At 49.3% G+C, this 15,783-nt stretch overlaps 8 protein-coding genes across 8 annotated transcripts; 4 read left to right on the top strand and 4 right to left on the bottom strand.

The window, feature by feature from the left end:
• Nucleotides 1-197: 197 nt before the first annotated feature.
• M431DRAFT_136912 (hypothetical protein) lies at nucleotides 198-2,520 on the top strand. Its single transcript, XM_024912556.1, has 3 exons — nucleotides 198-408; nucleotides 475-1,781; nucleotides 1,850-2,520. Exons 1-3 carry the CDS (start codon nucleotides 210-212, stop codon nucleotides 2,336-2,338), a joined length of 1,995 nt encoding a protein of 664 aa, XP_024777509.1. The 5' UTR covers nucleotides 198-209; the 3' UTR covers nucleotides 2,339-2,520.
• Nucleotides 2,521-2,637: 117 nt separating this feature from the next.
• Nucleotides 2,638-3,706, top strand: M431DRAFT_109648 (hypothetical protein). Its single transcript, XM_024911722.1, has 3 exons — nucleotides 2,638-2,722; nucleotides 2,781-2,860; nucleotides 2,915-3,706. The coding sequence occupies exons 1-3, from the start codon at nucleotides 2,701-2,703 to the stop codon at nucleotides 3,545-3,547; spliced, it is 735 nt and encodes a 244-aa protein (XP_024777508.1). The 5' UTR covers nucleotides 2,638-2,700; the 3' UTR covers nucleotides 3,548-3,706.
• A 273-nt stretch (nucleotides 3,707-3,979) lies between these two features.
• On the top strand, nucleotides 3,980-4,430 carry M431DRAFT_77694 (hypothetical protein; the record flags this gene model as incomplete). The annotated part of the gene is made up of 2 exons (XM_024922603.1): nucleotides 3,980-4,044; nucleotides 4,106-4,430. The coding sequence occupies 2 exons, from the start codon at nucleotides 3,980-3,982 to the stop codon at nucleotides 4,428-4,430; spliced, it is 390 nt and encodes a 129-aa protein (XP_024777507.1).
• Nucleotides 4,431-4,679: 249 nt separating this feature from the next.
• M431DRAFT_77214 (glycoside hydrolase family 3 protein) lies at nucleotides 4,680-7,765 on the bottom strand (the record flags this gene model as incomplete). The annotated part of the gene is made up of 5 exons (XM_024922551.1): nucleotides 4,680-6,551; nucleotides 6,618-6,706; nucleotides 6,779-7,206; nucleotides 7,464-7,629; nucleotides 7,720-7,765. The coding sequence occupies 5 exons, from the start codon at nucleotides 7,763-7,765 to the stop codon at nucleotides 4,680-4,682; spliced, it is 2,601 nt and encodes an 866-aa protein (XP_024777506.1).
• Nucleotides 7,766-8,943: 1,178 nt separating this feature from the next.
• Nucleotides 8,944-9,455, bottom strand: M431DRAFT_350931 (hypothetical protein). Its single transcript, XM_024914480.1, has one exon. It carries the CDS (start codon nucleotides 9,327-9,329, stop codon nucleotides 8,955-8,957), a length of 375 nt encoding a protein of 124 aa, XP_024777505.1. The 5' UTR covers nucleotides 9,330-9,455; the 3' UTR covers nucleotides 8,944-8,954.
• Nucleotides 9,456-11,603: 2,148 nt separating this feature from the next.
• Nucleotides 11,604-12,681, top strand: M431DRAFT_78181 (hypothetical protein; the record flags this gene model as incomplete). The annotated part of the gene is made up of 2 exons (XM_024922662.1): nucleotides 11,604-11,866; nucleotides 11,922-12,681. 2 exons carry the CDS (start codon nucleotides 11,604-11,606, stop codon nucleotides 12,679-12,681), a joined length of 1,023 nt encoding a protein of 340 aa, XP_024777504.1.
• Nucleotides 12,682-12,717: 36 nt separating this feature from the next.
• Nucleotides 12,718-13,035, bottom strand: M431DRAFT_350923 (hypothetical protein). The gene has a single exon (XM_024914479.1). It carries the CDS (start codon nucleotides 12,939-12,941, stop codon nucleotides 12,753-12,755), a length of 189 nt encoding a protein of 62 aa, XP_024777503.1. The 5' UTR covers nucleotides 12,942-13,035; the 3' UTR covers nucleotides 12,718-12,752.
• Nucleotides 12,904-15,328, bottom strand: M431DRAFT_14473 (hypothetical protein). The gene is made up of 4 exons (XM_024912683.1): nucleotides 15,167-15,328; nucleotides 15,039-15,101; nucleotides 14,953-14,980; nucleotides 12,904-14,898 (listed from the first exon to the last, which is right to left on the bottom strand). Coding segments are annotated over exons 1-4 (1,863 nt in total). The 5' UTR covers nucleotides 15,169-15,328; the 3' UTR covers nucleotides 12,904-13,128.
• Between the last annotated feature and the right edge of the window lie 455 nt (nucleotides 15,329-15,783).

Genomic DNA, 15,783 nt, shown 5'->3' with positions numbered 1-15,783 from the left:
CTAAATGTTCTGCCGATGCTGCTCTTAGCTTTTGTTGATCAGAAGGACGCGAACTGTTAGGCAGCTAGACATTTTCTAATGACGTGCAGGCTGCCCCGCCTTATCGCACAGTTATCGTCGCACTCAATTCGCACTTAGAGCACTGTATCATGCAATTCCTCTCAACTATCATCTTCAGATCTTGCTCTAAGTCAAGGCTCGTCGCAACCATGCTCTCACTAAGACCGAGGGCCATTTCCGGGCTGCGACGAGCTCAGCCGCGGCTCGCTTCGTCGTCTGGCTGGATCTGCTCCGGCTGCAGAACAAATTTCGCTGCTGTGCAACGCTGGAACAGCTCTCAAAGCTCTGCGGGGTCTTCAAGCGAGAAGCCGTACTATATCACAACTCCAATCTTTTATGTCAATGCTGGTAAATATCAAGTAAAATGGTTGACTGACTTTTCAAAATGGTATAGCTAACTTGTCTATCAAAAAGCTCCTCACATTGGCCATCTTTATACCATGGTAGTCACAGATGTCATCAAGCGCTGGCAGCAAATTAAAGGCAAGGAAGCTTTTATGTGTACCGGAACGGATGAGCATGGAATGAAAATTCAGAGAGCCGCTACTAAGAATGGAATGGAGCCGAAAGAGTTTTGTGATGTCAATTCAAACAAATTTCGAGAACTGGTAGCTGCAGCAAACATCTCAAACGATTTCTTCATCCGGACAACTGACCAAGACCACAAAGACGTGGTAGCTCAGGTCTGGCTACATCTCAAGCATGCGACGCCTGAAAGTTTGGGGTTGTATAAAGGTTCTCACGAAGGATGGTATTGTGTAAGCGATGAGTGCTTTTATCCCGAGGATCTGGTAAGGCCTAGCATTGCGCCCCAAACCGGAAAGAAGATCATGGTGAGCACCGAGACGGATAACGAGGTGGAGTGGATCAAGGAAGAAACCTGGTTCTTCCCCTTGACGAAATACAAAGACGCTTTGTTGAAGATATATGATGAGAATCCTGGGTGGATCAAGCCAGCTCATCGCATGGCAGAAGCAAGAGACTGGATAGAAAACCATCTTGAAGACTTATCTGTTACCAGGCCCGCCTCCAGGCTCAACTGGGGTGTAGCAGACCCCGAGGATAAAAGTCAGACCATCTATGTCTGGGTTGATGCTCTTATCAATTACCTTACCAAAGCAGGGTACGGAAGCAAGTGGCACTCGGCAAAGGAAGACATGGGACTCTGGCCGGCCAACTTGCAGGTTATTGGAAAGGATATTCTGCGTTTTCACACAATCTACTGGCCTGCCTTGCTCCTTGCCTTAGGCTTACCTGTTTCGCAAGGTTTCCTCTGTCACAACCATTGGACCATGTCCAATCGTAAGATGTCAAAGTCGCTGGGCAACGTTGTCAATCCCATCTTCGCCATCCAACGATGGGGTATTGACCCCCTACGATATTTCCTCATGCGAAACGCCAGTCTCCACAAGGATATGAGTTACTCCAACCAGCTGATTGGCACAGTCTACGTCAAAGAGCTACAGGCGAACATTGGCAATCTCTTTTATAGAATCGCAAAGCCAAAGGCGTCAGTGAGGTGGTCGACTCTCGAAGCCGTGACTGCATATCGCAATGGAGATTTGAATGTCTGGGCTAATAAACATGGCGCAAACGATGCCGATGCGATGTACTTTAGTTTAGAAGGTCACCTGGCTGAAAAGCCTGTGGCCTTTGCTAAAGAAATGGATGACTACGATACGAGCGCTGCGATACGCGAGATTTTCGAATTGCTGCGAGAGGTATGATTATAATCCGTCACGCATACATGCCCACCAGATACGCACCAAATATTGACTGATGACATTAGACAAACCGTTACGTTTCCGATACCAAGCCTTGGGATTTGGTCAAGCTTCAAGGTGCAGAATCCCGCATGCTGCTGAACTGGGTCATCTATAACAGTGCGGAAGCATTGCGCATTGCTGGTATCCTGCTTCAGCCAATCATGCCAACTAAAGCATCAGAGTTGTTAGATGCCTTGGGAGTTCGGCCTGATAGGCGCTCCGTTGAGTTTGCTGTCAAGGGGAAGGATGCTGATTACGGTACCGAGTCCACGCCAGCAGAGCCAGCGCCTCGAATGAGCAAATGGGACACGATTTTCCCACCAACACCCAGTGCAGACCTCTCAGATGACGAACTGTCAGAGCATTTGAGGGTAGCATTGCTGGATAAGACTAGAAACAAGATGAACCAGATGGCTGAGCTGTTGGCGATGGAGGCGCGAATGGGCGAGGAGGCAGTTGCCAAGCTGTTGGCCGAGACACATGCAGCCAAGGTTGGCGCACGCCAGTCATGAACGAACATGGAGTTGTGGGCGCATTTATATAGCAATGCATGGCGTTGTAGGATATGTACGATATTAGATGGAATGCGATGGGTCGGATCAATACAGGTCGCCACTTAGCACTAAGTATTTGTATGAAAATTACAACTATAGAGACGAAACTCGAGGCCGATTAATTAACATGTTCTTCAGCTTTTGAAAAGATTAAAATATTACTATGCGTGGTGATATTTTACTTGAAATCAAGCTGCTGAGGTTGAGTTATTCGCCCTCACTGTTAGTCAGACCCGGTGCGCTATCTCATTCATACAATTTTTTTCCTCCTACAACTCCTCGTCATATAAATACATCCAGAGAGAAGTACCTGGCTCAAAATGAAAGTCAATCAGACGATATGTATGGAAAACTCTCATCCTTGTCATTTCCTTCTTCTTTTTAGCTGACAGGGGATTAGCGATTTCAACAAGCAAAGCCTTGCTGGTGCCATATGAAGCCCACCATGTGCTCACCTACCATGAGTGGATGAAAGACCCAGTAACGAAGTGCCTACTCCTGTTCCTTGATAATTTGCTTACAAAGTAGAAATAGGCAATTCAAGAGGCCACTGCGTCAGAACCTATGACATTGGAAGAAGAATATGAAAACCAGGAATCATGGCGAACATCTCATGATAAACTGACGTTTATTGTATGCGAGCCATTAAGCGGGGCGGCAAGCAACGAAAACGATGAAGCACGACAAATCAAGGCTCAAGTCGACGATTCACCCGACAAAATGAAAGGAGACATCAACTTTTTCCTCTATCTAGCTGACGAGGACGATGATGGTGACGAGGTTGCCGAACCACGAGAGAGCAGCACGATACGTTTGATAGGCGAAGTAGACGTCATGATAGCAAATACGCAGCACCGCGGGAAAGGCGTGGGAGAAGCCGCAGTGCGATTAATATTGGCATATATACGGAGAAACCTACCTGAAATACTGAAGGAATATGCACAAGGCGAGAAGCTGGACGTGGAGAAGGTGCAGCTTGTGGGGTTGATGGCCAAGATCAAGCAGGAGAATACGGGAAGCAGGGCGCTGTTTAAGAAGCTGGGGTTCAAGCAGGAGGGAGAGGCGAATTACTTTGGGGAGGTGAAGATGGTGATGGGCTGGGAGACGAATGGGAGCGAAGACATGGCGGAGGGTTTGGAATATCGAGAGCTGGACTATGTGATGTGAGTATAGATAGATATTTATTTATTCGTTGTGTATTAGAAGCCATGGTGTTGAGGATTGGTAGGTCATAAGGATATAGGGGAATTGTTTTCCACCTTTTCATTCCCTCCTCTTTTTCTAAAGGCAATATACCTATAGAAGCTCAATTGAGATATATTCTGCCCCAAATCTACTGTAAGTAATCCTCATCATGCAAGAGCCTTTGCTCTTTTCTATCCCATCTTCTCTCATCAAAAAGGCGCTACCAACTGCACACACAGTACGTACCCACCAGCTACCGACCGCCCGCCAATCCGAAGCCTCCAAAATTTCAACACCATCTCAACTCTCTCAACCTCAAAATCATCCATCGCAGCATCCAAACAAACCCCCCACCAATTCGCTCCAGACAGCACTCGACACCCTCACCGTCCGAGTTCGCTGAAATCTTCAACAATGAATTCCATCATCCGCCTCGCGCGGCCACTCCTCGCCCCGCGCATTTCCGCCCTCTCGCAACGGTAACATGCTCCCCCCACCAACCTTCAATTGTCGAAGCGTTTCAACTAACAGCTTTGCCAGGACATACACATGCCTCTCTCCTCTCCGTCCTACATTGACCTCAACTTTCCGCCCCAACAACTCCTTCACGCCCTCCCTCACAGCGCAATCACCAGCCGCAACCTCACCAGAATCCGCAGCAGACCTCGTGCCCACGGCGGCAGTGTCCTCGCATCCCGCCCTGCAAGGGCTGCAGCTGCGCTTCGGGCCCCGAAATACCATGAATGGCCACACGAGGTTGGTGCAGAAGAGGAGACATGGGTGGCTGAAGAGGACGAGGAGTAAGACTGGGCGGAGGATCTTGCAGCGGAGGAAGCTCAAGGGACGGAGACACGTTGCGTGGTGAGCGGGGGGATTGTACTCGGTTAAATTGAAGGAATTGGGAATATATGCCGTGGGAAAACTATATGAGTGTATGATGGGGTGGGTGTATAAAGGGACATCTACTAGAGATATAGATGTATTGTATTGTACTATTACTGGGCGCACCAGAGACTCAAAAAGACAAAAGTTTGAGAATCAACAGAACAAGGTGACAATAACAGAAAAACAAAAAGTGATCAATTCTTCAAATATATCAACTAAACATCTACATCTACACTGGTCCACTAACACCAGTCTCGCACTTGAGCGTATCTGTATGACATACTATACTCAAGGAATCACTGGCATCTCCAATCCATACTTTATATCCTCCATCAACCGCAGGCACTTTCCAGTCCTGTGCCACCACATCCCACACACTAACATCCTTGCGCGTAAGCGTTAATGTCACCGTCGCCGTCTCCCCCGGTGCCAGCTCCTCCGTCTTCTCGAAGTCACGAAGCTGGATAATCGGCGTATCATAGCTGATATTATCCGGGAACTGTAGATACGCCTGCACGGAGGCCTTGCCTGCAAACTCATCCCCCGTGTTCCGCACCGTCACTGTGAGGTTATACGCAATGTCCCAGAGCGCAGGGTTGCCTCCCTCGCCGCCACCGGAGCGAGGACCGGGTTTCTGGGTAGTGGAATAGCCGTCGGGGTATGCATATTTGCCCGATTTCCCGTCTGAGACGGCACCGTTGGCGTCGCCCTGTGAAAGCCAAGAGTAGATGTAGCGCGGGATTGAGTTGAAGCCGGAGGGTGCGACGGCTTCGTTGGCAGATGGAGTGGCTTGCGAAAAGTTGGGAATGCCGCTCTTTGCGGAACGACTGGGGGGATACGAGCTTAGCTGAGTGATCTTTTTAATCGACGCTGCTGTAAATGTAAAGTTTGTGTAGCTCAGGCCGTGGCCAAAAGCGTATCGAGGTTTGGTGTTATTCTTGTTGAGCCAGCGGTAGTCGATATACAAACCTTCAGTGTATGTGTCCTGAGGCTGGTTGAGGAACTCGGAGTTGATGAGCGTCGTGACGCTGCTTGGGAAATCAGCTTCCTGTTTTGTGATTGAATAAGGCAAATGTCCACATGGCGAAGAGTGTCCATAGAGGACGTTTGTAAGTGAGGTTCCAGCTTCCTGGCCAGGCAGATGCGCAATGAGGACGGCCTTGACGGATGGTAGATCAATCCAATTCTCAAGAATCAGGGGACCGACGGTGTGTATCACCACAATGACGTTGCTGAATTTGCTGGCGGCATCTTGAACGAGCTGATCGCCGTTGTGCCATGCATATAAACCGGAGGCATCGCGGTCGCCATGATTGCCTTCAACAGTGTAAGTGTTCTCGCCGGCGTCCGAACTGATAAATACAATAGCGATATCACTAGCTGATACTTGGCCGATGGAGGGAACGCTGTCGGTATTGTAAAAGGTGACGTTGCTGGCCGCTGCGGTGATAGCTGTAATGGGATCATCCAGATATGGGTAATCAACAGTCCCTGAACCCCAGCCCTGTCCGAGGGTGCCCTTGTTGCAGTTGCGATCTGTGCATGAATTGATTCCATCCGAATTCTTCTGGGCGTCGGTTCCGAAGACTTTGATGTGCTGTGACGGGGATAGAGGAAGAATGCCGCCATCGTTCTTCAGCATGGTAATAGCATCCTGAGAAATCTGGCGAGCAACCACGTCGTGGTCGGCCTGAACCTGAACAAACTCGTTTGTGACTCCTGACGGCGAGAATGGCCACGCGGCAGGATACAATTGATTAACTGCAGCACCAGAATTGGTGTCAAAGTTGGTCGCTGGGAATCCCTGATCCTGGCCCATCTTATACCATGCGGCCAAAATTCGTGTAGCTGCGTCGTTGATACGATCCATGGGGACTGACCCGTTGAGAGCGGACCGACTGAGCTCATACATCCAGTATGAATTACCGAAGAATGGAATCTGAACGTCGCCAGGCATGTCCATATCCAAGCCAGCAATAGCAGAGGCAACACCGGACATGTGAGCTAGCCAATCGGTCATGATGAAACCCTGGAAGCCCATTTCATCCTTGAGGAGGGCGTTCATAAGATAAGGATGCTGAGTACACGCAGTTCCGTTTACCTATAGCAGAGACGAGAATTGGTCAGCTTCAGACTCTTTCACACTACTCGTCTCGGATTCACTTACAGCGTTATATGCCATCATGACAGAGCCGACGCCCGCATGAATGCCTTCAGCGAATGGCCAGGCATATACTTCATGCATCGTCCTATCATCTGTTTAAATCACCCAACCACCGTTAGCAGGTTATTTTGCCCATTCTAGCCAATTCAGCCAGAAAGACTCACCGAGATTTGAACTGTAAGCATATTGAAAAGGATTGTACATGCGGTACATCTCTTGCTCATTCGCAATAAAGTGCTTGATTGTCGCAATGACACCTTGCTCCTGGACGCCCTTGATCGTCTCTCTGGCGCCCACAGCTTGGAGTACAGGATCAGCACCAAAGCCCTCCCAGTTGCGGCCACCCTTTGGCTTGCGTCCTATCGGCCCAACTGTTGGTCCTAGCCAGACATTGACACCCTTCCCGCGATTCTCCTTCCCGATGGCCACGCCGCGCTGGTACATGAGCGTCTTATCAAAAGTTGCGCCAACTGTGATTCCGTCAGGGAAAGCTGTAACGTTATCCGCATGGCGGACACCGGCAGGGCTGTCATTAAGACACAGCTGAGGGATGCCAACTCGAAGTGCAGAGCCTGTGTTTCCGGCACATCGCCTTGAATGAGATTAGCTTTATACTTGAGAGTTCATGTCTATCTCAACATCATATCATTCTAGAGATGAAACTAGATATGAGGGTTCTCATTCGCTGCTTGAATAGAGGCTCTCGGTGTGTTTTGAAAATCTTGAAATATAAAAACCAACTCACCCTGTATTAAATCAGTCAGCATTACAACATATCGTTATGCCCAGGCAATTATCAAGTATCACACAGCCGCTGAAATCGCATTTTCGATTCAAAGGATTCTCTACTCACCCATGTAAATTCCTGTTCCTGCAGTGATATTCGTCTTCTCTGCCAGAGTCATAGAGTCGACCAGAGCCTTGGCCTTAGCATAGCTCTGTCGCCATTCATCCACCCATCCACCATATGGCGCAGGATAATACGGCGGCACATAGTAACCATCCGGAACCCAGCCTTGGGCGGCTGCGGCTGCTGCTATCTGCGCATTTGCCGACGCAGCACTGGGTCCAGCTTGTCCCAGCCCAACGAGGCTGGATAGAATACAGGTCACAGCAGTGGACACTCTGACACTGTCGGAAAACGAGGTCATGGTTCCTGCTGCCCAGGGCACAGATGAACAACAGACGTTACAACGTACCTAACAGCTAGGTGGTAGTAGACACAGACTCTTGGAGCGGTCTCGTGTGGTCTCGCGTGCTCAAGAGCATGGCATTTCACAAACAAGGGTCAAGAGAATTCCAATTGACAGGGACGAGTTATGGAGAAACCGTCGAGTATTTACCGTCAATCGTTTCCCCATCAAGGCGAACTCTACGGCTCAAGGGAGGGAAAGTATGCATGAGCACAGCACTCGCGACCTCGTGTCCACGATGAGACATCCATGACACCCCTCTTGCTGCCAGGTCTCAAGGCCAAGGCCCATGGCTCTGGCATGTCACCCTTTCGATTCTTTTTTTTTCTCCGAGTTTTTCGTAATCTATTGCCTCTTCTGTGCTCATCACTCCCACCCATGGCTCTTCTTGGGCAGCAGTTATCGTGCATTGTTTTGCCCCAAAAGACCAGCAAGCTAGCAGCAATGCGAGCGAGAACCTGCAGACGCTCGGACAAGGGAAAACAGGCCCAGCTGAAGAGGTCTAGAACCAATAAAACCAATGAGGAGCAAGGGCCATTCTGCCCTTCTTCCCTTGTTTTCTCCAGCCAAGAGCTGAGTGGTGGTTGCACTTGCACACACCACATAATGGCCATGGGCAGCAGCAGATATCACCAAGAAAAACAGACATGAAGTCAGACGACGATCCCACGTCACCGCCCTTCAGCTCGCAGATGCACGATTGACCGCCCAGCCCAAATCGGACGTCACCAAGTGTCTTTCAGGCTCTGCTCGTTCAGGCATCAATCAAGCATTGGCTTCGGTGGAATGTCTCGAAAAGGCCGTGGCGGTGGAGCGGCGCTTCTTTTTTCTGCTGCCCATTGCGTATTTGTACATAACTGGCGGGGTGGTTTCCGCTATCGCTACAACAATGGCAATGGAAAGCTTGTATGTGCAGGGGGGGTTGAAGCTAGGAGCCCGAAGAAGAGTCTGGGGAAACATGTCAATGGCGTGGGCCTTGGCGAACGGACACAAACAATCCGAGAAGCAGCACAAAGGTGATGGTGTGGACGCCGATATTGAGGTCAAATGCTCCCCATGTTTCTCGAACGCATCTCGGGGTAATCACAAGGAAAATGAGGGCACGCCAGGAGACAAAGGCGGGTGACCCTCGGTTCGTGCAACTTGTCTAGAGTTCTGTTGTCCAAATCGAGGATGAATTACTATTAGCGTCCTGCACGGCCATGAAATCGGTCGCTTTCTTCGGTTGGAGTCGAGAGTTGGAGTTGACAAGTCGAGAGGGGTCTGCACGCGCCAGATGCCCAGATGTAACAGTGGCGGGCATGCGCGTGATGCCCCCAGCAGAGGTGGCTGCTGAATATTGATTCCATGGCATTTGGATATTGAAGCCGGTAAAGGATTGGAGAAGCATCAAATGCCTAGTTACTTGGTTCTCTGTTCTGTTCTTTGTAGAAAATATCAAAATGTAGTCGGCGGGAGAAGAGCTGCAATTGGATGAAATGAACATGTCCAACCAACAAGCACGGCATTGAATGCCGGACATGGGCAGCCGTGATAAGGATCAATCCGGGAGTCCCTATGAGGTAATGCCTCGAATCGTATTCCACTGGCCCAAAAGTACATACCCTGCAACGTCTAGAATAGAGAAAAAACAGCGTGGGCACAGGATTAGGGATCTAAGGGTCCCTAGTAGATACAAACCAGGTCAATTATAGGTGGAATTCGTGCGACTCGTACAGTAGGCGCCTGATGTGGCCCCGGTGATGAAGGCGGTCCGATTGCCAATGTCGAGTTCATGTTGTTTGTGCTGGTTCGTAGGCAGTTGCTTTTCATCGGCAGGATTGCGTCCGAATTCTGCAGTTACATGCATCGTATATTAATTTTGCTAATCTGTCGTCATATTTTTAATATTTTTTTTTTGCGGCTGAAGGCAACAACATCCAGAAAAAGAAGTAACAGGGCATTTTCAACCTCGATATTCAAAGTTGCCTTTCTAAGCGTCTGACTAGGAGCCACTGCGGGTACCAACGCCTGTTTGCGAGCTGCCATTTGGAGATGTCGTCCGAGGTCAGGCGCCTGATTAATCGCTCGTAGAATGTGGGCATGTTCCTACAGTTATAGCATAGCCTTTTGTGTGCATCTAGTTTAAAGATCCATGAGTAAGCCACGTGGGATTGTCGACCGCCAACATGAAGCCACTATCGTGACTCGCGAGAAGAGGGCGGAGGAGGTCATTGAAGAGGCAGACCTAGAGGCACAAGCAGAAGCAGAGAGCAGAAACAGAAAGCAGAGATGGAAGATGATACAACATACCTGCTACCCGGCCTCGTTGCAACATCGTAATCGTACCTTGTAGAGAATGAATATCCATATACCCCATTTGTAAGGCGCCGTGTTATTCGCAACGTGGATGCTACGGCAAGAAATATCCGATTCGGTCTTCCAAAGCGTCGACCCGGCCCATTACAAGGTGAACTTCTCCCCGCAACAATATAGCAAAAGATCCATCACAAGTGCCGTTCGAGCCATTAATATCAGTGTAGCATAAGTGCTTCCCTAAAGAAACAAGGGCATTTGTCATAGCCTCGCGGCTAAGAGAATGTTGATGATGAGGTGATAGGCGAGCTTACCTATACGGGATCTATCGTGTGTGTCAGCACCTCTGGCTTATAACAATATTCTCCTTCAAGACTCTGCCACATAATATAATAGCACTTTTATCTTGCTTGTTGCTCCGATAATGCCATAGTAATTAACGTGATACTCTACACACTATCCGTCATCTCGACTCATCGATATTAACGGGAAGACGGCTTGGCAGGGTCCCAGTACTACGCTCTTCTTACACGTCTTCCCGTTTCGTCTCATCATTTACGAATCTCAAAAGGACCTGAAACCGTCGCAGAGACCGTATCTGGAAAGTACCCTAAACCACTACACGGCTAACTAATAAATCCCACCTCCCTTGTCAGTAGCATCTTGATGTAGATCCCGAATCCTTGAGCACATCCCCCACGCGCCCGTTCCGTTATGTAAGTCACGCCGTTCATCACAACAGCCGCCTTTGGAACCGTCTCTTCCGATCTTCTCATTCGTAGATAGTACGGGTATCGGAAAGCCACCAATCGTCTTTTACGATTTCCCTTCCGGCTTTCCCAATCAGCGCCCTTCCCCATTCCTCATTTGGAAGTCCCGCCGAGAAAATCTAGACATCGGCTCGCCATTCGGACAGTTTCCATCGTCTGTTTTGTAAAAGAAGCTTTCTATTTCGGGGTTTGTCTCCGGTGCCGGTTTGCCTTTTAGAATGCAAAGGCATCTAAGCCACTCGGACACCGGTCAGAAACCAGGCACTAGAAACCTTCACGCATGAAGTTGCGGGGTGATGGAACAACGGAGACGATGCGGATTCATGCGTCGACCTAAAAAAAAAAAATATGGAGGTTGTTCCGAGAGAGGCTCTGTCGCAATGTGAGACGCTTGCTTCACAAATTGTCCGGCGCAAAGGTGTATCCGTCTGCTGCCTGGTAGTATCAGGGGTGCTCGGGTTGTCCGAGTCTGTGTGCTGTCTCACATGTCAATATCAGGAAACCCGATGTGTGTAAATTGTATATAAACATCCAGCCGCTCCAACATGAAATAGTTGTTTTGTTTTATAATAGTATAAGACAATTTGACATTGTGCTTGTGTTATTTTCACTATTCGTCTTTGAATCAATTTGAAGCTAAGCATTGATTGCTGAAGCTCAAAGGCAGCTCTCCGCCATCCATTCTCATCTGCACCCCGATTCCCATATTCGAATATCATAAAACCATTGCAATGAAGTGCTGGCAGCTTCTCTCTCTTGCAGCTGTTGTGGCTAGCAGTCCCGTGCCGTCCATCCAGGACTACACTCGTCTGCTTAGAGCTCGACAGAGCGATACAAGCTTCACTGCTACACAGCAAGAGCTCAACAACTTCAGCTTCATCGTCCAGTATGCTGGAGCTGCATACTGCAACTCCGAGACACCAGCTGGTCAAGCCGTCACATGCTCTGACGACGGTTGTCCTGATGTTGCAGGAACTGTCGTCAACTCCTTCACGTGAGTAACACTTACACTTCGATACAAAAGAACCAGTCTAACCATGACCATATAGCGGCTCCGTCACTGGCATCGGAGGCTTCGTTGCCGTTGACAGCGCACACCAGCAAATCATCCTCTCCTTCCGTGGAAGCAACAACCTCCGCAACTTCATCACAGATGTTGTCTTTGGCTTCACAGACTGTTCACTTGCCGATGGCTGCGAAGTTCATGATGGCTTCAACGACGCTTGGAATGAAGTCGCCAGCGCTGCCACAGACGCTCTCACCCAGGCCCGTGCCGCCAATCCTTCCTTCGAAATCGTCTCCACGGGACACTCTCTCGGTGGTGCAGTCGCTACCCTTGCCGCCTCAGTCCTCCGTACTCAGGGTTTCGCCATTGATGTCTACACATTCGGATCTCCTCGTGTTGGCAACGACGTCTATGCCAACTTCGTGACCAGCCAGCCCGGTTCTGAGTTCCGCGTTACTCATTTTGACGACCCTGTCCCCCGTCTTCCCCCAATCATCTTCGACTACCGCCACGTCTCTCCCGAGTTCTGGCTCTCTGCTGGCGATGGCTCAAACATTGACTACACCGTCGCCCAGATTGAGGTTTGCACTGGCATCGCCAACGTGGATTGCAACGCTGGCACCTCTGGACTCGATATTACCGCTCATTCCAACTACCTCCGTAAAGTCTCTGCCTGTGCTCCCTCGCCTCTGCAGTTCAAGCGTGATGACGGCAACTCTACCGGCTATGATCAAGAGACTATTGACAGGATCAACAAATGGAGCCAAGAAGACCAGGCCTATGTCGCCGGTGGACAGGCATAATAAAATTCACATGGCAAGAAATGATGTTTTACACGGCGTTATATGGGCTCTTGAATCTTGGGAAAAGAAAATTAGGGGGTGAAATGGACAGAACCAGTTTTGAAGAAAGGGTTTACCCGTAAACCCGATGTTTCCTCATCGGCATGTTTCAACAGACTAGGGTGTATAAATTCCAAGCACGTAACAAAGGTGGAAATGTACAAAGAATTGATCGTATATAAGCACAATTGTGAGGAACAATGTTGAACTGACACGTTCATTGACTGAATGATTCTATTATATCCGTTTACTGTACGTGCCTTAAAACTCCAGGATATAGTGCCGACTTCGAGTGGGAAACAGTTTGAATCCTCTAAGAAGTAACGTAAAAGTCATATGCAGTGGCTTCATGCCAACATGATAGCCCATTCTGCCCAGCGCGAGTCTCACACAGGAAAACAAAAGCACCTAATGGGTCCCCTCGGTTATCATTCCTTGAGCATTGGGTACGCCAACCAATATGACACCCCGCGGCACTCTGACTTCCTTGACCTTCATGCAACCAAAAACATTCACCTCTTTGATGTTCGGGCAAGCTCGGAATATGGATCCGAGGATGAAGTCTGTGACTTCTTCGCAGAAGCTAATCTCAAGATGTCGCAATTCCGGATACTGTTTCGATCCGTCAAAGACTTCTTCAAAAGCTTGGCGAGAAATGTGTCGGCAAGCATGCACATTGATATGCCTCAATGTGTGCCCAGAATGATTCATAAGCGCTTTGAATCCTTCGCTACAGAGCCCGATGTTGTTGGGATTCTCCCGCGGACGAGCAGCATCCAGCTGTCGGCACTTTTGCAAGTCCAAGAAATCCAGCGGCGGGTTCTCCCAGTCAGTAAAGAGTCGAGCGAAGCCCTCGTCTGTCATGGTTTCGCTTTCCGTGATGCGAAGCTTGACTAGCGAACGGCAATTATTATGAATAGCTTCGAGAACACCATCGTCAGCATCGGGTACAATTTTAAAGGACAACGTTCTGAGGTCCTTCCCGATCTGAGCGATACAAGTCTTGAGAGCGTCTGATGAAAGATCCTGCTGGAGTTCCAGACTGAGGTGCCTCAGGGTAGAAAGATTTCCAATGGCGATTACTCCTGCATCTGTGACCTTTTGGTTATGGCAGACCTTTAGACGAGTCAACTCGGGGCAATGCTCCTTCAAGAATCCCAAAGTTTCATCTCCGAAATGCTTGTCAGTATAATAGACCTGCAGTTCCTTCAATGTTTTGCCCTTGGCAGCGAGGAATTCGTGCCATTTATCCTCGCCTAGCAGATTGGCACCATGAAGGTAAAAGCTCTCCAGAAGAATGTCCCTCGAGAGCAAGTAATCCATAACCTCATCTTTAAACTGGACTGCGCACCGCGCCTTGAATTTCTTCAAGTTCGAGGCCACCTGGAAGATGTTGATGAAGTCCTGGTGGCCCAGCTTTGCTCCATCGTAGATATGCAAAACCTCGGTAGATGGCTGCATAAACAGGGGTAAGGTATCCGGTTTTAGCAAACGCCGCTTAGAAAATATTCGAGCAATCTTGTCGATGAGATGCTCTGGCAAGTCACCCAAGCTTTCCGCCAAGTCTACGTTCTTAGCCAGCGTTTGTACGCACAGGGTAGCAAGGCTTTTCGTTCCGACATCTCCGTCAAGCATTCGACTCTGGATGGTTCGTCGTGATCCAACACCGCCTGTCTGCTTCCGAGGTTTCTTTTTAGGCTGTCCCTCTCGTTGCTTGGCCACCTCGCGCCCACAGGGAGCACAAAGAAGGCCCCCTTCGGGTCCTGCCACGGAATAGGGAGTTACAGTGAAGCGCTTCCCGCATATTTCGCAGTTCTCCATTTGGCCGGGAAGCGGCGCCCGTCTCTCGTCGAAGATGGCCTTGGCTATGTCGTCATCATCGTCATCGTCATCGTCATCTCCAGCTCTCTTCTTGCGCTTCTTAAACGCTTTGCTAGCTTTGATCTTTTCTAAAGCTTTGGCTTTTTGTTCTGCTGCGCCATTACGGCCTCTAGTCGTCCGTGAGGAGGAGCTTGCCTCTACTGTTACTGTTACTGTTACTGTTTCGACGGTTTCGACGGTTTCGACGGTTTCGACGGTTTCGGATGCTTCGTTGTCTTGAGCTGGCTCGCCTTCACCGGCCTGTTGTCTTCGACGGTCCGCATCGATTCTAATTTGAGCAGCCGAGATATTATGTGACTGAGAATTGTGTCAGAAACATCAGACTACAAACAAGAGCACGCCGAACCATACCGCAAGGAAATCGGTCAAGGCAGATTGACTAGGTGAACAATGTCAGCTTAAATCGACATAATCAATCACAATTTCGCTATACTCACGGCCCAGTAATGTTACGACTTGGTCGCCCATTCTGATTTTCGTCATACCGCCTTGTACGAGCCCTGAGCACAGAGATTGGTCAGCCATTATCGCTGCGAAGTTTTGGGCTCAAGTATGGAATACGAACATGATGAGTCCGCGGGCGACCAGGCAAGTCTCTAGATCTCTTCTCGTCCTGAACTTCTTTGCGATATTTCTATGCAAAATCTATTGTGTTTTGTCTCTAACTGACTTCTGGAGAGTGGCGAAGAGAAATCTTTTCATGTCTCTCTAAGAGATTGCTTCGGGCGTTCTTTCGCCCAGTGCAAATGGCAAGAGGCGTGTCGCCACTGTCGCGGAGATAACACGGTGTCACGTGATGTCCTGAGCAAACTCATTTAGCGATCGACACTGTCAAAATTCACTACACAGTAGGCAGTCTACGCCACATCTCCGCTAGCCCTACAGTGTCCTTACAGTGCCGATCTGTCCAATCTGTCTCCCCTTATCATCGCACGTGCTTTCGCGTAAAGTGGCTGTGCGCGTCCTCTTGCCAAAGTAGACACTGTGAATTGGCATGGCCACTAGGTTAGGTAGTCACGGTCGATGAGGCAAGTTCCTACCGACTTTTTCATCCAGTAACCTCTGCCCGTTCTTTTTTTCTTCTTCTCCCACTTCATCAGATTCAAGCGACCAGGCTGGCTTCATCATCCCCTGTTGGACGCAAAGACCAAGACGAGACACCAGTTGCTCGTCCTCCGACAG

Source organism: Trichoderma harzianum (genome assembly GCF_003025095.1).
Source record: "Trichoderma harzianum CBS 226.95 unplaced genomic scaffold M431scaffold_3, whole genome shotgun sequence".
Taxonomy (NCBI): Eukaryota; Fungi; Ascomycota; class Sordariomycetes; order Hypocreales; family Hypocreaceae; genus Trichoderma; species Trichoderma harzianum.
The sequence above is the reverse complement of the archived record's forward strand: the minus strand, read 5'-3'. Positions and strand labels throughout refer to the sequence as shown.

Excerpts from the sequence above, each read along its gene's own strand:
- M431DRAFT_136912 (XM_024912556.1), top strand. The coding sequence starts at position 210 with ATGCTCTCACTAAGACCGAGGGCCATTTCCGGGCTGCGACGAGCTCAG. Across the intron at positions 409-474 it reads AATCTTTTATGTCAATGCTG|CTCCTCACATTGGCCATCTT; the intron begins GTAAATATCAAG and ends TCTATCAAAAAG. Across the intron at positions 1,782-1,849 it reads TTTTCGAATTGCTGCGAGAG|ACAAACCGTTACGTTTCCGA; the intron begins GTATGATTATAA and ends TGATGACATTAG.
- M431DRAFT_350931 (XM_024914480.1), bottom strand. The coding sequence starts at position 9,329 with ATGTCCGGCATTCAATGCCGTGCTTGTTGGTTGGACATGTTCATTTCA.
- M431DRAFT_350923 (XM_024914479.1), bottom strand. The coding sequence starts at position 12,941 with ATGAACGTGTCAGTTCAACATTGTTCCTCACAATTGTGCTTATATACG.
- M431DRAFT_14473 (XM_024912683.1), bottom strand. Across the intron at positions 14,981-15,038 it reads AGTCGTAACATTACTGGGCC|TCAATCTGCCTTGACCGATT; the intron begins GTGAGTATAGCG and ends TTGTTCACCTAG. Across the intron at positions 14,899-14,952 it reads CCTTGACCGATTTCCTTGCG|TCACATAATATCTCGGCTGC; the intron begins GTATGGTTCGGC and ends CACAATTCTCAG.
- M431DRAFT_109648 (XM_024911722.1), top strand. The coding sequence starts at position 2,701 with ATGAAAGTCAATCAGACGATAT. Across the intron at positions 2,723-2,780 it reads GAAAGTCAATCAGACGATAT|CGATTTCAACAAGCAAAGCC; the intron begins GTATGGAAAACT and ends ACAGGGGATTAG. Across the intron at positions 2,861-2,914 it reads ATGAGTGGATGAAAGACCCA|GCAATTCAAGAGGCCACTGC; the intron begins GTAACGAAGTGC and ends AAGTAGAAATAG.